This window comes from Thunnus maccoyii, chromosome 15, assembly GCF_910596095.1.
Source record: "Thunnus maccoyii chromosome 15, fThuMac1.1, whole genome shotgun sequence".
NCBI classification, from domain to species: Eukaryota; Metazoa; Chordata; class Actinopteri; order Scombriformes; family Scombridae; genus Thunnus; species Thunnus maccoyii.
This window is the reverse complement of record NC_056547.1, coordinates 911,188-934,146: the sequence shown is the minus strand read 5'-3', so window position 1 is coordinate 934,146 and position 22,959 is coordinate 911,188. Positions and strand designations below refer to the sequence as shown.

At 39.9% G+C, this 22,959-nt stretch overlaps 3 protein-coding genes and 1 long non-coding RNA gene across 9 annotated transcripts in view; 1 reads left to right on the top strand and 3 right to left on the bottom strand.

Annotated features, from left to right (window-relative positions):
* The window catches only part of anp32e (acidic (leucine-rich) nuclear phosphoprotein 32 family, member E), a 14,757-nt gene extending 14,001 nt beyond the window's left edge, over positions 1-756 (bottom strand). The window contains exon 1 of one of the 3 annotated variants that reach the window (XM_042435910.1): positions 3-756. In XM_042435910.1, the coding sequence (XP_042291844.1) occupies positions 3-56 (54 nt within the window). In that variant the 5' untranslated portion in view covers positions 57-756. The remainder of the gene's footprint in view (positions 1-2) is intronic. The other 2 variants (XM_042435911.1, XM_042435912.1) reach the window with 2 other exon arrangements.
* Positions 757-1,497: 741 nt separating this feature from the next.
* On the bottom strand, positions 1,498-12,519 carry gabpb2a (GA binding protein transcription factor subunit beta 2a). Of its 4 annotated transcripts, none has more exons than XM_042435874.1 (8): positions 12,086-12,519; positions 8,440-8,547; positions 8,163-8,330; positions 7,165-7,359; positions 6,659-6,842; positions 5,807-5,983; positions 5,572-5,690; positions 1,498-4,229 (listed from the first exon to the last, which is right to left on the bottom strand). In XM_042435874.1, exons 2-8 carry the CDS (start codon positions 8,545-8,547, stop codon positions 3,885-3,887), a joined length of 1,296 nt encoding a protein of 431 aa, XP_042291808.1. In that variant the 5' UTR covers positions 12,086-12,519; the 3' UTR covers positions 1,498-3,884. The 4 variants fall into 4 exon arrangements, with proteins under 4 accessions (XP_042291808.1, XP_042291809.1, XP_042291810.1 ...); XM_042435875.1 differs by lacking the exon at positions 12,086-12,519 and adding an exon at positions 10,371-12,078; XM_042435876.1 differs by lacking the exon at positions 12,086-12,519 and adding an exon at positions 10,523-12,077.
* LOC121913259 lies at positions 10,555-14,620 on the top strand. The gene is made up of 2 exons (XR_006100253.1): positions 10,555-10,643; positions 13,722-14,620. It is a non-coding gene; the product is annotated as an uncharacterized LOC121913259 (long non-coding RNA).
* mllt11 (MLLT11 transcription factor 7 cofactor) lies at positions 14,434-20,981 on the bottom strand. Its single transcript, XM_042435943.1, has 3 exons — positions 20,887-20,981; positions 15,636-15,811; positions 14,434-15,098 (listed from the first exon to the last, which is right to left on the bottom strand). Exons 2-3 carry the CDS (start codon positions 15,801-15,803, stop codon positions 15,006-15,008), a joined length of 261 nt encoding a protein of 86 aa, XP_042291877.1. The 5' UTR covers positions 15,804-15,811; positions 20,887-20,981; the 3' UTR covers positions 14,434-15,005.
* Between the last annotated feature and the right edge of the window lie 1,978 nt (positions 20,982-22,959).

Here is a 22,959-nt window from a genome sequence, read left to right as displayed (position 1 = left end):
ACCTCCGCCGGGCTCCTGTTCCGCAGCTCTAAACTGATCCTCTTCTTCATCTCCATCTTGAAATATTTCGTGTGTGGTGGTTAAAAAGCGGGCGGTAAACTGTTGAGAAAGTCCCGGGATCAGAGCGGTCGCTGCTTTCCTCTGACGGCCACAGTTTGCCTACTGATCCTCCATGATACCTCGCGCCCTGCCCCCTCCTCTGCGGCCCCGCCCCCCGCGCCACAGGGTTGGCCGTATGTTTCAGCGCCGCCTCTGATTGGACGATGGGCACGTCAATCAGGACTGATCGGCCATAATCCACGAGCTGGGCGGTTATATCCCAAAAGCCACTGGCAGCTTGAGCCTGCCGGGAGCTGTAGTTACGCCTAAAATAATCGTTATATCTTCGCTTAAATGGCGAAATCTCCACATTTTACAACCTTATACGTCAGCAGATACATAAATGTGTTAGAATACGGAGAGAAAACCTCAGAAATATGTTTTAATTTCTCAGTTATATTAAAAGCTACGTGTGGGCGGGGCTTAGCTCCGTATCTTGTCCTCCGGTTCTGGTTGGATAAACAATCAAACCTGATCGACCGTAAAAAAATAAATGAATGAAAACTCCAAATGAATATTCTAATGATTGTTGTTCATTTCTCTTTTCCTGTTGTTTCATCTGTTGAACCTGTAAAAATCAGCTGAGTTTAAAATCTGTTACAGCACTTTGTCAACACGATACTGTTAATTTAGCTGATGTCATTTCACACTGAGACGTTACTGTTGATATAATGTATATAAATATATAGGTTAAAAAAAAGATTGGATCTTGTCCTTTAAATACCTGCTAACAAATAAGTTTAAAGGTCAAATTTACCAACTAAATCCTTCTTTTATTAGAATATTTTTAAATTATTTTTTAATCATAAATAGTGCACCAAAAAAAGGGGGAATTATAAAAGTAAAACTAGTTCGGTGCAGCCTTTAACCCCATTCATACCAGGAAGTGATGAACTCACATAAAAAAAAATTTTTTTAAGTTCAAAAGACATTGTTCTTGTATCAACACTGTAAAGATATTCTTGACTTCATTCACATTTACTTTTTTGTTCATTTTTCTCCTTTAAAAGATGTTTCATTGATTTATGTATGTATGTATATTTATGTTTTTTTTTTATCACACTTCTCTTTGTTTTATGTATTGTGTCTGTTGTACATGTTTGTCTCCTCTGGATTAATTGTATATGTTGTATAATTTCAAATATAAAATAGTTTTGAATGAAGGAGCAGCAGAAACATCATCTCATGACCCACTAACTATCTACTGAGTATTATGTGTGTTATATATCTTATTACTTTATCCATTATTATCCAAACACTATTAAAATAAATCACTGAGCCACAGATCATCATCATCATCATCATCGTCATCATCATCACAGGATCAGCTGCGTATAAAATACAAACTCTAAAGTTGTCGCCGTCGATTCAACATCAAAAAAAAACATCACAAAGAAGTTCTTATTCAAAGAAACAAGTGTTTATATTTCAGATTACCAATGCAGGCAGCCATCATCATCATCATCATCATCATCATCATCATCACGGTGAAGCAGTCAGGTACAGTTAAAAAAATACAACTTTATATGTACATAGAAAAAGGTTGGCTTCGCTGAGCTTATAAAAAATAACTATCATACTCAACTCAAATGACGCAGGATGTGTGATGGGAGGGAGGAGGACGCAGCGGGCTGCTGGGAGGATACAGGTGGGTCACAAACATGTCAGCTGACAATATCAATAATCAATAACTGCTGTTCCACTGCGGGACCACCAGGGCTCAACCAGACCAGAGAAAATATAAACGGTGGGTTTAAATGTTTCTCCTGTTTAATCAGCTTTAGTCTCACATACACAATAACCAGGTTAACAGTCACATGACTCTTCTGCTCGCCGGCTCCCCTTCAGGCGTCTGTTTTCAGGGTTTTTTTTTATGATTTTGATTTTTAGAAAAAGGATAAAAGATTTTCTATGATCTTATTTTAAAGGCCATGAATGTAAATGTATCTTTTATTTAAAAATGAACTCAGATACATGAATTAGTTTTTTGGTTTTATTCATTATTTCTTTTATGTGTCGTGTTTGTTTCTCTTGACTTCAGGTGTAAAAAGTTGCGTTTATTGTGTAAATAAAAACAAGACTTGAATGAGATTCAGTGGCAACATGAGAAGATAAATATCTGCTCCGCCTCTTTAAAACGCCGTTAAACATCTCCGTCATGTTGCTTTCAAAGACGCTCCGACAATCAAGACTTCAGAATAAACGAGTTCAGCTGTTAGAAAATTAAACCCAGAAAAACAAAACAGGAAGTGACGGCGAGTCAACATTTAAATGACTGAAACGTTCTTAAAACACAGATTTCAAAAACATTCCCGGTTCTGCTCGTTCTCACCTCAGAAACTCAGAAACTGAAGACGATCGCTGTCGGTTTCAGTCGCTGCAGGTCGAAGAGAAACGGATGTAAAAACAGTTTAAGACTCAGAAGTCACAGCGATAAAAACACGAAGAAGAAGAAACACTTTAAAGGACGTCGAGACCAGACGGAGAAACAGCTGATGATTATTAACGACAGAAAGAGTCGATTCATTGATCAGTTAATTAGCTGAGTCGTTGATTAGTGAATCTCAGATTCTCAGTTTTCTGTCGTTTTTCACATTAAACTCAACTTTTATTAAACTGTTGGACGAAATAAAACATTTGAACCTTTGAAGTCAGAAAACCGGGACGAGAACTTCAAATAATAATAATCAATAACTGATAATGAAAACGATCATCTGTAATTAGTCACAGTCAGCCCTGCTGGACCCGAAAACTACGAAACGAATGACGTCATAATTACTGAATGAAACCAAAGTTTTCATGATGGATTCATGTTGGAGGATGATGATGTCATTATTATTATTATTGTTATTGTTATTTTAGTAAAAATGACTTTTTCTGTATTTAAACATTAACGAGCTCGAGGAGGAGACGAGTTTTTATCCGTCACAGCTGCACTGTGACTGTTTTGTTTCATAATTCCTTCAACGTGATGAAGCAAAAATTATAAACAACAAAAATAAAGAACATGATATAAAAAAAAGCAGGAAAAGCAGTTCAGAGTTATTGTAGTGTCCAAAAAAAACAAAAACAAACAAACAAACAAAAAAAAAAAGCAGAGAAAGTGGCTTTTCTGGGCTTCCGTAGCTCTCAGACGCTGCTTCTCTTCATCTGGACTCTGCTGGGGAAGCAAAATGGTCCCAAATCATCAAGACTCAAGAGTGATGAAGGCTTCAGACGAACAGCTGTGAAGGTTCAAAGACTCAACGACTAAAACAAAATATCAGAAATAAAAAGGGAACAAAACAAACGTCAGGAGAAAAAACGTTAAAACGACGACTTGACGTGAACCAGCTGCCGTCAGTTTGAGCTCCGAGTCAGATGGGGAAGCAAAATGGTTGGATTTGGGATCGCAGGTAAAGATAGAAAAAAAGAAAAGTAAACGTGTCTTCGAGCGAAGGTCCCGCCTCCTCCTGCGGTCTCCGTCTCGCCGTCTGCAGCCATTTTGCATCCCGCTTAAGCAGGCGTTCAGTTAAAAGAGCAAGTGGGGACTCAAAATGGTGCATGACTGAAGTCCACCATCGTGTCCGTTTAGTCTGTTTTCAGTCCGTCTTTCTCTTCAGGGAAGCCATTTTGTTTCTGCGCTGTTACCGAATCATTCGGGGGATTCAAAATGGTGGACACCCGACCCAGCTCCACCCTCACATTCTCCGGTTAATGGGAAGCAAACTGAGCGCGCCTCCAGTTCATGTGTATGATGTCCGTCAGTGCCCCCCCTCCCCTCCCCTCCCTCGCCTCCCTCTCTGTTAGGAGCTGACCTCCGTCGTCTCTCCTCCCGTCTCCACCAGCGTCACCTGACCCTCCTCCCCCTCCATGATGATCCCTCCCTCCTGCAGCACCACCATCTCTCCCTCCTCCTCCACCACGCCCGCCGCCTCCTCCTCGTCCTCCTCGCCCCCCACCACCTCCTCGGGGCTGACGGCCGTCATGGCGGCGGTGTTGGCGGCGGCGCCGGTGCTGTTGGCCTGGCTCTGAGACATGGCCTCCAGCTTGATGCGGTACTCCTCGGCCTCCTGCTCCTTACGCAGCAGCTGCTGCCGGTACTCCTGCGCCTTCCTGTTGGCCTCCTGCAGCTGCCTCTGCAACAGCTCCTGCAAAGTCAAAATAACTTTATTTAAAGTCTCACAACTCTTTACAGGACAATAAACTACAGCTGCAACTAACGATCAATTCATCTGCACATTATTTCCTCCATTATTTGTTTTATCTATAAAAACAGAATATTGTGAAATTAGAGCCCGAGGTGACGTCTTCAAATATCCAACAGTCCAAAACACAAAACACATTCAGTTTCCTCACGGACGACACAGAAAAGCTTCTATAATCATTACGAAGCTGCAACGTTTCACATTTTTACTTAAAGGGATGCACGATATTATCGGCACATCATTGGTATCGGCTGATAAAAGCTCTAAAATGAAATATTGGTATCGGCCATTTCTGCCGATTATAAGAGGCCGATATGTCGCCTCCTCCTCCGCCGCCTGTTTCACCCCGACGGTCCCGGTGTTTCCTCCGCAGGCTGCACTTCACTCAGCCGCCCGTCAGACCCGCTGCTTCTTCCCGCTTTAACCTGAATAACAAACCGGGGCTAACGTTAGCTGGGAGGCTAGCTGGCTGTGCTTCCCTCCGGTCATGCTGCGGCTAACGCTCCGCTAGCCTCCCAGCTAACGTTAGCCTCGGCTCTCCGTGTGGATCCAACCGGAGCTCCGAGTCCCGGAAGCAGCGGGTCTGACGGGCGGCTGAGTGAAGTGCAGCCTGCGGAGGAAACACCGGGACCGTCAGGGTGAAACAGTCCGTCGAGGAGCTGCTACGTTCAGCTGCACAGATAGGAAACACTTCGGCTGACAGGATGTACCACTCTGTGCAAAAAAACCAAAAAAACTTCTTCTTTTTGGTTTATAACGGCGGTTGTCAACCAGCGTATTAGGTGCATTAGCGCCACCTTCTGCTCCGGAGTGTGGACCAGAGATTAAATCCCACACATTAATCCTGTCTGTCTAATAAACTCAATGAAAACTCTACTGATGCTCCCACTTGACAGGTTCATTAAAGTTTTACTGCTGAGCTCCTGAACTCCAGTCTTCCTCAGTTCTTCCTTCATATATCGTCTTTATTGATCATATTTAGTACAATCTATGCTGCATGTATAATAGTCTCCTCAGCCAGCTGGAGAATAATATGTGTATATATCAGCATCGGCCACAGTGAGTTGGAAATATCGACATATCGGATATCGTGCATCCCTACTTAAAGATCACTAAAAACTATTTGATCATCAAAATAGTTGCTGATTAATTTTCTGTTGATCGACCGATCATTACAGATAAAACCAGCACATTGATCGTCTTGTTGATCAGATAGTTCCTGATCTGAAGACTGTTTTAGTTCTTGTGCAACATTTTAACGTTTGATAACGTTGGTTTGTCTCACCGTCTCTCCTGTGTCGTTGTGATTGTTGGTCATCTCCAGCTTCCTCTTCCTGGACGGCGGCGGCTGAGGCTCCTCCGTCACCACCTCCTCTGTCACTGTGTTGGCCGGCACCGCCAGCACTACACACACACACACACACACACACACACACACACACACACACACACACAGCGGTCAGCATCAAAAACATCCACACAACATTGTCTGATAAGTGTGTCGTGTGTGTGTGTCGTACTCTGCTGTCCGTGCTGCATGGTAACGAAGAACGGCTGTGCCATCCCTCCTGTGGTCTGCAGGTTGCCGTGTTGGTCTGTTACTATGGTGATGACCCTCTGACCTCCCTCATTGACGACAGCGGCATGCTGGATGTTGGAGTCCAGAGCGTTGGCAGCCATCGCTTCCTCCGAGTCTCCTGAAATACAAACATTCACATTACATCTCGACAGGAGCGTAACCCCGGGATTCCACCGGGCGCGTGTGTGCGCCGCGTTCCGGCTCCGTCTTCTGCACGGCGCCCTATTCCACCGGGAGCGTGTCAGAAGCGTGTTTTCACTGCGGGGAAGCTTTCCGCCATTTAAAGTCAGTTGCACTCCTACTACAGTAATTACAGCAGCCTAGTCAAAGCTGATAAAGTCCCTTACGGCTACCGTAATTACTGCAGTAGCAGGGCAACTAAACTGCTCAATTTTGTGAACTTGCTCAGCTTTCGTTGATTCGGTCATTTTCTTTGATCTTTGTGCTTCTGCTGTGGTTAATTAGGCTACGTAGTTAAACGGTTTCTTTATTTGTCTGATTTAATTGCGTTTATAGTTGATATGCGACCGGGAGTCTGCACGGGGTGTTTTATTTTGACTGATTTATATTTGTCTGACTTCCTGCCCAGCTGGATCTGTGCTGCTTGATGTGGACGCTTCTGAAACGCGCTGCCGCGTGCCCGGTGGAAACGGATACATTGACTAGAGCAGCCGCGATCAGCTCCGGCAGCCGCATCGGAGCCGGGACGCGGCGCGCCCGGTGGAATATAGGGGTGAGAGAGTGACTGAAGGTGTGTGTGTGTGTGTGTGTGTGTGTGTGCGTGCGTTCACACCTGCGTTGGCCTTGTTGAGCAGCTCGGCCAGGTTGACCACGCCCCCCTGGATGGCGGGTATTCCCTGGATGATGAACTGTGGCTGGTTGGTGGTGGTGCTGGACTCCACGTTCATACTCACCTGGTTCATGTTGACCTGGTTCATGTTGACCTGGTTCATGTTGACCTGGTTCTGCATGCCCTCCTGCACACACACGTAAACAACAACAACAACAACAACAACATGTTGCAGATGATGCCGAGTCGTCTTTATGAAGATATAAAGTATCTGACTGGTTCTGTCTGACGTGCATGTTCACTCGTTTGGGGTTCAGTATCTGACATGACACAACTGGAAACTTTAAATCCCAGTTAAGATGAAAAACGTTTCCATCTGTTCATTAATACTGAAAATTCACCAACAAGCTTTAGGACCCGTTTAAGATCTAAACTGTTTTCTTTAAACATCATTTCAGTCTCTAACAAACAGTCAGAGGTCAGAGGTCAAACCACGGCCGTCCTCTCACCTGCAGCAGCAGCATCAGCTCGGTGTTCTGGATGTCGACGGCGATGTCGAACGGCGTCTTGTCGAACTTACTGAGCGCGTGCACGTCGGCTCCGTGTTTGATGAGGGTCTCCGCGACGCCGTGGTGACCGTGCTGCGCCGCCCAGTGCAGCGCCGTCATCTTCAGCATGTCTTTGGCGTTGATGTCGGCGCCGCTCTGAAAAGAACAAACGGGATTCACGTCAAACTCGTCCGGGACTTTCAGTCGGCTCGCCGCTGCAGACGTTACTTCAGACAAAACGAGTCACCGCCAACGTCAGCGTGTTTAACGACTAAAACATGACGTCAGTATCTGGTCTGTTCAGCACCAGCTGATCGGTGATCAATAAACACTCAACGTTTGATTCACATTTTATTATAAAAACCTCGATGGGATCTCTGCAGGTTAAATTTAGACTTTTAATATCACACAGAATGTAAATTAATAACGTTTCACAGTTAAAATATGAAAGATATGAATAACAGTGATGATGAATAAATGTCAATTTATTTAATTCATTACTTCCTGGTTTTATATAACGATCAATCCCAATAATATAACTAATGACTCGTTAATCAGGAGCAGATGCAGATTAATCAATTAACCAATTAAACAATAACTGATTCGTTTAAGGTCCTGAACAGAATCTGGGACTTTAAGACCTGATCTTCTGAGTCCTACGTGACACATTTCTCATGTTAAATAACACAAATCTTGTTTTAACAGGATAAGTTGTTGTTGTAAAGGTCTGTAATAAGATGAAAGCAGCTTGTTGTGAAACCTTTAACAAAGAAAGAAGTTGTTTAGTTTCATCAGCAGCTTTAAAAACTGACGTAAACTGACAGTTGAGGGTTCAGAGGTCACAGTTACACTCGAGACTCACAGTCCTGATCAAATAAAAGCAACTAAAGTAAATGAAATCACACTAAATAAACAATAAATAAAGACTGAAGCCAGTATAAACCCTGACTGGTTCTTACTCGGACCAGCAGCTCCACGATGACGGTGTGTCCCTCGGCGGCCGCCATGTGCAGCGGCGTTCGGTCCACCTTGGTGCGAGCGTCTCTGCTGACGCCGGCTCGCAGCAGGACGTCTGCGGTGGAGTAATGGCCGTGCTGAGCGGCCAGGTGGAGCGGGGACGTCCCCAGCTGCAGGACACACACACACAGATGTTTTATTAATAAACGCTGGTTTGTTGTTGTTGTTGTTGTTGTTTACATGCACAGTAAGGAGCAGACTGAAGCTGCAGAGTCTCACCCAGTCGGTGGTGAACGGAGCTCCGTTGGCCATCAGGTTTCTGACCTCATCGTCCTGACCTTTACGAGCCGCTTCCAGCAGACGCTTCCCGAGGTCCACCAGCGACATCTGACACACAGAGACCAGTTCAGAGACCAGTTCAGAGACCAGTTCAGACAGGATACACCTCACTAACCAGTATCCAGTCAGCTGCTGATGAACGACTAACAGTTTGTCTTCTCATCCACTTACTTATGGAAACGGTAAACAAGTCTGAATAACTTTATTGTCCTCATTTGTTGCACAAAAATAGAAATTCGTCTTCATCTTGTACGACAATCAACATCAATATCACATCATACGTCACAAAAAGTCAGAAAAAAACTTTATTAGATGCAACTTTGTAAAAAAAGAAAGAAATAAATTACTAAAAATCATTTGAAATAACTTAAAGTAAAGTGTCAGGTACATAATCATCATATTTAAAAAAAACCTGATGAACAAACAAAACATCAGGACACAATAAAAGAGCTGCTGAGAGTTTAGTTTCACCTTAATGTAGTGTTTTACATTTCTGTGTAAACTGCATCATAAATTTACCAAACTACTGTTTTTATAGATGTTTATTTCTGTTTAGTAACAAACCAGTATTCATGTTCTAATCACAGACGATCCATCATCCTGATTAATAATAAATAATGCCCTGATATCACAAAACAACTGGAGGAATAAAAGTTTAACTTTAAAAAATACCAGATACATACATCTGCACAGCTGCTGCATTTATTTGACTAATTACACGTTTTCACGATTATCAAGCTTTAATCAACCTGCATGTTTGTTTACAGCATTTAACTTCTTTGGATTTCTCAGTTATGTTATTTTATTTTATGTTATTTTATGTTATTTTATGTTATTATATTATATTATATTATATTATATTATATTATATTATATTATATTATATTATATTATATTATATTATATTATATTATATTATATTATATTATATTATATTACATTACATTACATTATATTATATTATATTATATTATATTATATTATATTATATTATATTATATTATATTATATTAGTGAAGATGTGAAAACACTTACAATACAGACACATAATGTCTGGAGATCCAAACAAAAAAGTTTCCAGTAAATATTTTCCATAATGGAGAAACAGTTAGCGTCTTTCCACACAGACTCACCGTCACTGCGCTGGTTAGAAGAAGCTAACGGCTACGTGTCCATTATCGGACACGTCCCCGTATGTATCTTAACTAGTCTGACTAAAACAGTGATGGAAAGACTCTGCATATTTTAATTAGGACTGTCTGATAGAAAATATGGCAACTTCTCGTGAAAAATATTTAAAGTGTCTCTTCGTGAACGTGACTTCAAGAAGTTGAACAACTAAATCGATGTGTGTCCGATAATGGAGTCAGTGTTTCGGGGGGTTTCGCAAGATGAAACTAAACAAAAATAACCTCACAAGTAGAAGCAGTAACTTGTTTTTGAACATATAACGCTAGTGTGGGCTGTTTGTTTGTGGTTCTAATGGAAACAATGATTTATTTTTATCGGGACGGTGGCCGAAGCTAGCCACGTTAGCACGACACGCTGTCCGATAATGGAACCCGTGTGGTTTACAGTGGCTGTGATTGCGACACAGCGGGGAAAGACGAAGCTTTTCTCTCCGCGGCCGAGGAGCCATTTTACGCGCCTTCACGGGCAGAAAACAGTCCGCCATGTGCCGCGTCCCCCACGTCCTCTCCGCGGGGTTATTAACCGCCGCCGCTACTTCAAACAACACCTCCCGCACCCAAACATTTACAGTTACACCGACAGGAAACTGTTTGATATTAAGTTGTTGGTTTTCCGGAGGAAGTCACACAGAAATTTCCTATTTTACACGCGGAGAAAAAACTACTTCCACATCCGGTTACCTATCTTTCTGCAGGCGCGCGCCGTCAACCCGCTTTCTGAGGTCTGTCTCGTGCTTCTCAGGTGTCTCCGTTAATCTTTGTGCCCGGTAAACATGTGAAGGCGGAGAAAATGGCGTTTTATTTCACCGAAGGCCGGCGGAGCTGCTACTTACTGCGTCCAGGTTCGTGAGGATCCAGCCGGGGCGCCGCTCTGTGCTAGTCGTTAGCAAGCTAGCCGGCTAAATAGCACAAACCGCTCCGCGTGATGCGGGTCTGTGCGGTTATCGCTCTGCGGTGAGTACGGACTGATCAATAATGTGCACACTTGTATTCACAGTGTGCAAAACATGCACATTAGGCGCCTCAGCAGCATGTCGGGCTCCTCCGGGTTGTTTACTGCTGCAAGTTAGCGAGCTGCGGCGGGCACGCGCCCGGATGTTGTGGGTGCAGTCTTCAAAATAAGAGCGTATAAAAAGTATCAACTATCAAATATATGAGATCTAAACTTTTAGAAGCAAAACATTACAAGATAATCTGATTAATATAATCTGATCAAATCTATAGTGTAAGAGGATCCATGTTGCTATTAGGATGAATAAAATATTTCCAGTAGTGCAGAGTAACGTCATGACATTGTGTAAATTGGAATATTGCTGTTCTCTGAACACACCTTTGCACTACTTTTATCTTTGTTTACAGCCTACAGCAACTGTCTGGCCCATATTTTAAGTTCTTTTCCATTAGTTTCAAGATATATGTATATATTTATTTTTCATCACCTATTTGTTTGTACATTATAGTCATATGTTTATGTTTACATATCTCAGTTCAGCTTTGTTGTCCTTGTTTTGGCTGTATGTGTCTTCTGAACATTGTTGTGTATCAGCACATTGAGCCACTAGAAACTGCAGTCAAATTCTTTGTAAGCATAAACATAAAAGCTCATTAAAGCTAATGCTGAAATATACTTCATGTACAAAAGAGAAAACAGGTTTGCATGTACAAATAAAACCTGAAAGCTGCAACTATCATCACTATCAATTAATATGCCAATTATTTTTTCCAAATAGCTGAGTAATTACTATATTACATGACAGAAAATAATACTCTTAGCCCAAGTTGTTATTTAAATTGCATGTTTTGTCCAACCAAGGATCACAAACCCACAAATGAGTTTATTATCACGGGAGACAGAATAAAAACTGGATAAACTCCATCTGAGAAGGTAGAACCAGTAAATATTTCTTTTAGGCTTTATTCTTCCAAAGGGACATAAAACAAGTAAGCAATTGTTGCTGATTCATTGTTCATCAGTGGGATGATTGGTTAATCCTTTCAGGCCTGAATTTAATTGGACAGGGTGACATGGTTGAAATTAACAATAAGGATATTTTCTGATATTAAAACATTTTTAGGAAGGCTCATGAATGAAAATGACATTAAATAATCAAACATATATCATATAATAATGAAATGTGTCTCGCTGATATGTTATGAGACCAAAATATTAGTGTTGTGTAAAATGAAAAGTTTAAGCAATTTTGTTGTTAAGCAAAAGTGTTTAAATTACAGCTTGTCTGGGATCATTCATCTGGAATCACTAAAACCTTTTTATGTTGAAAGTCCTGACAGGAAGTGTGGGCGTCACTGTGTGGAACTTGACGCTAGTGTTTAGCAGCTAGCTGTGTTAGCCGTTAGCATGCAGACTGTTAGCAGGTTAGATTTAAGCGTTTTACCTTTTTCTCTCGTAGATTTCCCGCCTGTTCGGCACGCGAGGTTACGTCTCCTGACGCAAATCAAACTTGGGCAAGTGTTCACCCGCCGAGAGTGATTTTAAAAAGTGTTATTTTAGTGTTTTATCTGGTTCAAATATGGCTGCCCCGCTGCACCGGAGCTGGAAGCCGCAGCGTTAACCTCCCTGTGGGCGGGCTCTCTGAGAACCCCGCGAACTGACCTCAGGCCAGTCTGAACCGCAGAGTCGCAGTGTGACGTCATCACCCGCCGAGCACGAGCTGGCCTCAGATCAGCTGTTAGCACAGGCGCAGTCCGCCATGTTGTTCTTTACAGAAGCTTCAAGTGTTTCTGAAACTACTGAAAACAAGAATTAAATACAGATGTTGGCGCCATAATAACGTTTCATTTAAACACGAAATCCCGACGTGATGAACTGAATCTACAGTAAGAATATTTAAACCGAGTCTTAAGAACACATGAAAGCTGAAATACACCTTTTTTTACACTCATTCAAATATAATTTAAAATTTAAATAACTGACATGTCTGTGAATCTATAAATATAAAAACACCCAGGGCTGATAGGAGGATATATTCAGAGAGAACGGGAGCGTTTTATGGCAGAAATTGATGGTTTTTCAATGTGATTTTTGCATCAATGTGATGAAACACTTTATTCAGAACCACCTACTACATACTGCATACTGCTTTCCATAGTAGTACGCAGTATGAAACTGTTAAATCTATTTAATTTATTTAGTTTGCTAAGTTAGGAGAGGCCTTTGGCGGGCCTGCATACCCAGCATGCCTTGCAGTTACTGGAATCCTGATGGTGACACCAGTTCAGATCAGTTCTGGTGATTTAAGCTCCTCTAACACTTTCTCACAAAAATAATCTCATTGACAGAGAGATGAATGAATGATGTTATTCAGTCTGTAATGTAACTATAATGAAAACCCAAACGATTAGTTTAATAAAATAAAAAAAAATGTAATACAGACTATTATCATTAAGGTTTTTTTTACACTTGGAAAAACTTGGTTAAACATTTCAAACTGACTTCATACTAAAGACATTTAAAAATATTGAATTAGTATTTATTGTTAAGGACAAACTGATGAGTTTGTATTGAATAAAATCATTTTATTGGTGAAATATTTACCATACAGCCAACCTTTAGTGTTTAATATATTTGTAAATTAATTTACTTTTTAACTCAAACTGGAAGAAAAAGTGAACAATACTCCAAAAACAAAAGCTGAATATTTGCTAATATCTTTAAAAAACTGTCTAAAACTGTCACATTTTCTTTAATTTTAATTGTATCTTTATATCTTTGGCTTTATTTTTGTTATATTTTCTGTGGCTAACAGATTGTTATAAAAGGATTCTTAAAATGATTCTTTGTTTTTTATGTTTTAACTCATTAAGTTGTCAGATTCTGTTCAGTATTTTGTATCAACATAAAAAAATGTCCATGCTGAACGTTGTTTGAATACAAATAAAGATTTATTTAAAAAACATATCACAGATGAAGTTTCATTTGTCCAACTGAACCAAGATGTTTTCTATCAAAAATAAACTGCTGTAATATTTATTTACTCTTACACACAAAAATAACATTTATTTTGCTTTTAGTATTCAACAACTACAACTCCCATGATGCTTTGGACAGAACCTGATGATCCTGAGACGTGTGATGGAGGCTGGAGGAGCCGCCGTCACTCCTCTGTTAAATGTCACTGGTTGAATCATCTGATGTCATTTATGAAGATAAGAAGGTTCATAAAGAGGCTGATAATATTGATTTATTTATTTATTTATTTATGACTGGAAACATTATTTAGACACATTTTTACACACGACGTCCCCGTGAATTTACGACCTGTTGTCTGCTAACGAGGCCTCGCTGTGTCTGGATGTTATTAATATCAGGCTGTTGTGGGTTGAACTGTTTTCTATTGGTTGGTGTTATTTGAATAAATACATTTAAAAGAAAGAAGAATACGTGTTGATTCTTTTGGCTGATTTATAACTGGAGTGCTGTTTTAGATTCTCTCAGAGTGAATGATGATGCATTCAGGTGTCTTATTTTTTCTGACCAACAATCCAAAACTCAAACATGTTCAGTTTCTGGTCACAAAGAAAAGCATTAAATCACATCTGAGAAGCTGAAATCTGCACATTTTGGGGCATTTTTTCTAACATAAAACTGATGATTGACTCGTTGCAGATCTAAAAAAAAGTCCCAGAGACAGTCAGTGGAAATGTGCATCTATTTACATATTTTTAAATCTGTTCAGTGGAGGTTATTTGAGGTAAAACATGAGACATTTCAAACAACGAAAAGGAGATTTTTGTCTTTTATTGACGAGTGTTCAGCACATTCTGACAGGATGAGATGAACTGTTGTCTTCCGGTGGCTTCAGTTTGAGGCCCGCTCAGTGAAACTCAACTCAGCAGCAGAGAAATAAATTAAAACAGGATCAACGTTAACAAAAAGCAGCTCAGGACAAAAGAAAGAAAAAAGGCACAGATGGAAAACAGAAGAAACATTTCTTCACAAATTAAAACTCAGTTAATGGAAACATTTCTGATCAAAACTTAATTTATAAAGTGACATTTTGGGACGTTTTGTCCACTTGATTTACATACAAGACAACATGTTAAAACACTGAAAGGTTTCCAGACAATCTCATCAGTTTAAATCTTCACTCAGATCAGATTTAGTTTCTTCTTCCAGTGGAAACTCAGATTAGAGATTTGAAAACCAGTTTAAAATCAGCCTGAGGTCATGTGACATGCAGAAACAAAAACACCTCAATGTTCAGTTTTTCATGTTTGTTTAGAGTAAGAAGGTGAGAGGTCGGGACAGACAGGTGAGGCTGATCTGGGGTCAGAGGTCAGGTGACGGTGTGTGTTTCAGAGCAGCAGGTTGAGGTCGGCCAGCAGAGCGTCCACGTCAACGATGGGAGCTCTCCAGTAGTTAAAGGAGGAGAACTCAGACAGCTCCTCCTGCAGGAAGACACACAGGCTTAATATTAAAAAGGACCAGTTCAGTGTTTCCAGTTAAACCAGCAGTCATGTGTCTGTAATCATTCCTCCTGTTCATACTGGATATTAAAGATCCTTCTAATGTGCTTTCAATGGAAGTGATGGAGGATAAAATCCACAGTGTGTCCACACAGTCATTTAAAAGTCTGTGTGAAGCTTCTATTCAGCTTCATCAGTCTGAGTTAGTCATATCAAGTGGATATCTGACACATTTACAGTCTTTTTAGCATCAAATTCCCTCTTTGTGTTTCCTCGGACAGTGTCTCCCTGTTGAGCTGCAGGTGGAAGTATAGTAACAAAAAGAGGGACTTTGGCACTAAAAAGACTGTAACGTTGAAAGATATCTACTTGATTTGACTCATTTGGACGCTGAAGCTTCATATTAGCTTCAGATAAACTTTTAAATACATTTTTGTACAGAAGGTTTCAGTGTTCATTCAGACTCCTGACTGTTGGTTTCAGACACATTAGAAACTCGAGGACGTTTTAAAGTCTCACCTCTTCATCTTGACTCCTCAGTTTGAACATCTTGTCTTTTCCTTTGCTGCTATTGGCTGTCTGAGTGTCAATCAAACCCAGGTCCTCCAGCTCTGACAGATCCAGGGCCGGGATTGGCTGCCTCCAGAAGAGGAAGGAGTCGTATTGGCTGTTTGACTTCTCCATCATGTTTGAGCCTGAAATAAAAAAAAAAACATTTAAAAGATGAACTGCAATAATATAAAGCTGATGATGTCACAGCGTGGGACATTCTGGGGGCGCGTATGGACGACGCGTCTCCACTTCCTGCCGCTATGCAACAGTGAAGCCAAATGTTGTCTTTCCAGGAGCGGCCATCTTGCTTGTGTGACGTCATTTGGAGCGAGAGTCTGCACAGTAGACACGTCCTGTCCCAAAAAGATGCAGAAAAACTAGTTCACGCATTTGTTACTTCTAGGCTGGATTATTGCAATTCCTTATTATCAGGCTGCTCTAACAAGTCTCTAAAGACTCTCCAGCTGGTCCAGAATGCAGCTGCAAGTGTTCTGACTAAAACTAGAAAAAGAGACCACATTTCTCCCATTTTAGCTTCGCTGCATTGGCTTCCTGTAAAATCTAGAATAGAATTTAAAATCCTTCTCCTAACTTACAAAGCCCTTAATGGTCAGACACCATCATATCTTGAAGAGCTTATAGTACCGTATTATCCCACTAGGACACTGCGCTCCCAGTATGCAGCTTACTGGTGGTTCCTACAGTCTTTAAAAGTAGAATGGGAGGCAAAGCCTTCAGCTATCAGGCTCCTCTCCTGTGGAACCATCTTCCAGATTCAGTCCGGGGTGCAGACACCCTCTCTATGTTTAAGAGTCGGCTTAAAACTTTCCTTTTTGATAAAGCTTATAGTTAGGGCCGACCAGGCTCGCCTTGGATCAGCCCTTAGTTATGCTGCTATAGGCCTAGACTGCTGGGGGACTTCCCATGATGCACTGAGCTCCTCTCTCCTCCTCTCCATCTGTATGCATTCATGTAACATCAATGCATGTCACTAACTTTGCTTCTTTCCCGGAGTTTTTTTTGTGCTTTCTCATCTCACAGGGAACCCTGGGTTCTGGGCCGAGCCTTCGCGGTCCTTCACAGTCCTGTTGGCGTCCTTCCCTGACTGCTGCTGCTGCTGCTGCTGCTGCTGAACCAGTCAAAGCAGATGGCGTCCACCAAGAGTCTGGTTCTGTTTGAGGTTTCGACCCGTCAAAGGGGAGTTGTTCCTGCTGCTGCTCATGGGGGGGGATTGTTGGGTCTCTGTAGATTAAAGAGTTCAGTCTTGACCTGCTCTATGTGAAAAGTGCCCTGAGATGACTTTTGTTGTGATTTGGCGCTATATAAATAAAAACTGATTGATTGATTGATTGATAGAGTTGGGTGGCAGGATGACGGCCCATAGGACACGCCCCCTCAGCCGACCCGCTGCCTGACGGAGGTTTGAGAGCGGCTGTCACAGCTGTCAATCATGACGTCACACCTCCTTTTTATATCATCAAATAACTAATTAAAGACAAACTTATCAGAAAAATGAGAACTTGGACAAACATCAGCGTGATAAGAACGACCTGAAATGACAGAAAACATCTTTGGGAGAAATTTATTTGACGTGTACTTTGATTGGTTCATGTCCCATCCGCTGACATGGAGGGGGCGGGGCTTATGACCTGTACTGCAGCAGCCAGCAGGGGGATGCCGCCATGACGTCCATATTTATATACATTCAATGATGACACACCACAATCTCCAGGTGCATTGTGGGTAATGTAGGTACCAGGTTTCCACATGGACGTATTATAAAGAGCCGGATATCAAAAACGGCGCCCAGTCAGTCCAGTAAGAACTGCTCGCCAGGCGCATTCGCCAAAACAGGTTTCCATCTTCTGGGTTTGCTTCCATGTCGCGTCGGTTCCCCCGCTGGCCCCGCCCACAAGTTCCCGCTCAGCCCACAGACTTTACATTGTGATGATGTCACAGATTTTTAAATCGTTTTTTTTCAGCTCAAGGAAAGTTTTACAAACATAAAACCTCCAGGGATCAAAAGTTCATAATAGAAAGAGTCATAATTGACCTCGTTTGCAGTTTGAGGCGTCAAGTCAACAGTTTTACAGACGTTTCTTCTATAACAGCGGTCTGTGGATCGAAACCTCTGACTCTGTACTGAAGAACATTTATAACGTCCAACTGTCCAGTTCCTGCGGACGTCTTCAAATATCTCGTTTTGTCCGACCAACAGTCCAAAACACAAAGAGAGAAAAGTAGAAACTCAGTTATCAAAATGGTTAATTAAATGGTTAATTTTCTGCCCTGTTGTGTTGTGTTGTTGGTAATTCAGCTTCACTACATGGACGCAATCATTTAGAAACAAAGCCTGATGGGTAAAAACTAACACAGAAACACATAACAGACGTCTGATCTTAGAAATATGATCAGACAAGTTTCTTAATGAGTTAGATATTTAGTTTATTTGGTTCTTTTTAAACATCAGTAAAGTCAGTGAAGCAGCTTCAGTTTATTTGAAACCTTGTTTTGGTTTTATTTTTAGTTTCTGCTGCTTCAACAGACAGAAACACAGACTCGACTGCACAGCAGGAATCTCAGTACTGCATCAGATACTCCAGTGTTACCAGTAAAAAAATCACATCAGAACCAGTGACAGCTGGAAATGTACAGTTTGATCAGTTTTAAACTGTACAAATCAACTATAAATTAGTTTATTGTTTGACAAAAGTTACTTAAATCAAAAATATCTTCTATGATTTATTGGCATGTTTGTGAGAAAGGTGAAGACGGAGGTCAAACAGACGTATTTCAGTGTTAAATTATTAAATTTAAAGTTAAATTTGATCTGCAGCACAAGAAAAGCTTCAGTTCTGATCTAAACTCAGACTAAATATCTGATCAATAGCTGATCAATACCTGTGTCAAAGTGTCGTCAGTGTTAATGAAAATCCATCAGATGAGTCAAAGTCTCGTCTGCTGAAACCTGATTGAATCACAACTATTGACAGCTGGAAACTCCAACAGGCCCTGAACGCCTCTCAGCTCTGTTTACTCGACATTAATGATAAAAATCAAAACAACAGTTTTTAGTTTTCTAGTTTTCTTTTCTTCCAGACAGACGCTGCTTTCAGTTTATGTTCATGAAAATCATCCTGTTTGTTTTATTCTGTTGTTTTAACTGATAACTGAAATAACAGACGGTGAATATTTGAGGTTAACTGAACTTCACCCTTTATTATGATCAATTAATCAATGAGTTAATCAACAGAAAACTTATCAGTTTAAATATGAGATGCATCATTAAATTCTCTGCTGTAAGACTTTAATGTCTGTTTTTCTGTTTCATATTATTCAAATGGTTTTATGAAAAACTGTTATTAGATTCAGTAGTCAACATTTATTCAACATTTATTTAAAGTGTTTTATCACATAAAAATACTTTACAACAGACATCAGTGAAAGCAACAACATAAACAAATACAACTGACAGATTATTAAGAAATTAATAACAACAGACAGAGATAGTTAAAGAACTAGTCGCTGTATTTGCCGCCCAAATATAAGTTAATAAATATTCTTAAATGTACATCAGCTCACAGTTCACCTTCAACAACTACAACTTACATCAGTGTTCATCGTTCAGGATGTTTTTACTAAGAGTTTAAAATAAATAAATAAATAAATAAGTAATAAATTAGTTTCATGTTAAAGATCAGTGTTTCTGTGACGCTGTTCGGTGGACACAGGACGTCTGGAGCTGCTGCTAGCCAAGCGGCTGCTAGCCGAGCGGCCGCTAGCTGCGCCGCCGCTAGCCACGCCGCCGCTAGCCGAGCGGCTGCTAACGTTTGCTCAGTTTGTTTTTCTGATAACTTAAAATCCAGACGTTTGATGACTAAAATCCTTCATCCAGTTATAATATAGAGTTAAAAACAACCAAGATGTAAACAGTCTGTTGTAAAAATGTGGTTTAAAACTGGATGAAAAGTCAGTTTATGACAGTTTCTGACGCATGCGTTAGCGACGGCGCTGACAGGCGACCAAATGAAACGAACCTTCTTTAAAATGACAGATTTCTCTGTTTGAACACTGTTGGAAACATTTGAGATAATATAAGAACACAACATTTAACATAAGTCTGGTTGTTTTTACACATTCTAATGTTAACTGACACTTCAACTGCTTTCACTGCAGCTCCGACATCTTTAACATCTTCACACGTGTTTCAGGTGTTTGAAACATAATTTAACTTTAGTCTGAACATTTTTCTAGTTGAAAAAAAAAAACTTTAAAGGTTGTTTGATAATGAAAATCAACATTTGTTGCCCAAAACAAAATGAACATTTAGTGAGGAGGAGCCTGTATTTATAGATTTATAGATACTGTATTTATAGATATTCATAGATTTATAGATCCTGTATTTAAAAAAATATTTATAGATTTGCAGATATTATAGATCCTGTATTTCTAGATATTATAGATCCTGTATTTCTAGATATTATAGATCCTGTTTTTCTAGATATTATAGATATTATAGATCCTGTATTTATAGATATTATAGATCCTGTATTTCTAGATATTATAGATATTATAGATCCTGTATTTCTAGATGTGTGTATTATATTTCAGTCGGTGTCTCTGGGAAGTTATTTTAGATAGATTAGATTAGAGATATTTTTATTGTGGCTGGATTCTGCTTGTGATGATTCCTGTGAGTCTATAAGTGAATCGGGGTCATCATGTCACTGCAGACTGAAATAAACCTTCACATGTCGGTGACTCAGCAGCCTCATATGGAGGATTTCACCTGCTGCAACAGAACCGCCGGATAATCCGCGGTTTTCCTTTTATACCGCTGACAAATAACGATGTTTAATCTGATTAAAAAGCGTCGCCAACATGTCTGCTTGTGTCTGATGTTTCTAATTGATCTGATGGTTTAATTGATGGATGAATCCGGACATGATCTGGGAGAACTGGGGCGTTGGCCCAGTGTTCAGGCTCAGTGATGCAGCCCAGTAAAACCAGTTTACACGATGAATTACTGACATTTATCACAGTACCGGAGCCGAACATTCCTATTTTGACAGTGTTGTTTTTTTTTTAAATTTTTTTTTTTGTTTTTTTTATCGTACATCATCTTTAAATGTTTTAGTCTGCAGGTTCATCTCCAGTTTTAATGAATCAAACAAAGATGAAACAGAGAAAATATCGCAGAGAATAAATCAGTTCTGACCTGTTTGTTTCTGTTGTTTCTCCTCTTTGTTCCTCTGCTGGTTTCTGAAGCGGACGGTTCAGATGCTGCAGGTTAAATGAGCTCTGCGGCTGCGTCAAGCTCACCTGTATAACACCAACACTTCCTGTTACCCTTTCAACATAAAAGATAAGAACGTCATGATTTCCTTTTTCTTTCTTTTTTTTTCTTTTTTTTTTAGAAAGTTTTCTTTAAGTTTTCTGCTCAGTTGACATTTTCACCGGTGGTGGAAAGTAACTAGTACATTTACTCACGTACTTAAAGGTATCCTCCTTGAGTATTTCCATGTGATGCTACTTTCTACATTTCAGAGGGAAATATTGTACTTTCTACTCCACTACATTTATTTGACAGCTTTAGTTACTTTTCAGATGAAGATTTGACACAATGGATAATATAACAAGCTTTTAAAATACAACACATTGTTAAAGATGAAACCAGTGGTTTCCAACCTTTTTGTCTTTTGACGTCTTACAAAAAGCAGTGTGTAGTCGGGGTCACATTTCACATGTCTATGAGTTGTTAACAGCTCCACCAAATAGTGATTTTTCCCTCTAAACTTCTCACATGCTTTCATTTCAATAAATGTTCAAATGATCCAATATTTCAGCAAAAATCAAAGATTAGAGAAAAAGTCCAAAAACTGAAAACAGATTTGTGTATCAGAACTTTGTTTTTTCTTCTTTCCTCTCCCATTAATCATCTCACCACCCCTCAGATTTGTCTGCTGACCCTTTGGAGGGGCCCGACCCCTAGGTTGGGAACCACTGGACTAAACTAGCTAACTGTATATAAAGTAGTGTAAACTAGCTCCACCTCCAGCAGCTACAACAGTAACATGCTGCTCTCACATTGTAGTATTGGTACTTTCACTGATTAATGTAAAAACAAAATAGAAAGAAAAGTTTCTGATCAACATCTGAAACTGGAAACATTTGTATAAATTTGGGGGAAATTGATCAAATTAATCTTCTTTTTTTTCCTTTAATATTTATTGTGTTTTAGTGAATCCATATTTTTAACACCTGAAAGTTTACATTCAACAATCATTTATATTTATTTTTAAAATAATGTCAATTTTATATTATTTTAATGTACATTATTGTTATTAGCAGCAGTGGTGCTGAAAACAAAAAAATACAAAATTACATTTATTTTTTCAGACGTTTCTATAATCTTTGTTTTTTTTTTTTTCTTTCATCCTTTTCAGCCTAAAAATGATTCAAACAGAGAAAATGAAACCCTGACTGGATCTCAATAACCAACAAACCAGTGACAAGAGCTCACAAGTAAACATATTGTGTTGTTTTAAGGAGTCTAATCTACATATTATTAAACATTTTACTACATATACAATATATTCTGTATTATAGATGACTTCTCTTTGCACCAGCGTGTTTGACTAAAGACATTTGTACATTTATTTTGAAATGAAGATCAGTTTCCGGTACGTGTGGCATGTTTCTGACTCACACGCACACACACACACACACACACACACACACACACACACACACACACAATCAATCAATAAAAGTCACAGATGCAGTGAATGTTTTCCGCCAGCTGGGGGCACTGTTTTACTGGTGATACTGGTGATACTGGTACTCCAGTTTTATCACACTCCAGTGTAATAACTCCCAGTCATGGATGTGTTGGGACGATCTAACTGGGGGGTCTTGATGATTTTGAACAGATTCGGCACCTTTTACCAGGTGTTTTAATACTTTTATCTTATATATTAGCAGGAGAACAATGACGGGAACATTTTGTAATTTCATCCAGAGGAAGTTTTTGACCTCAGATCTCGTATTTAAAGATATTTAAAATTGATTCAATGACTAATTCAGAGCCACTCGTTGTTTATTTAGATTTGAAGATCTTTTTATGTTTGCATGTTGCAATTTCTGTTAAATTTCTTTAATAATAAGTTTCTTTAATGTTATGAAATCAACGGGTGAAGCGGAGAACGACTGTAGTCAAAGTGTCCCGATGCAATAAACTACATTCATCTTCCATCATTTCTACTATATGAAGCCTCACAGCTGGATTCTG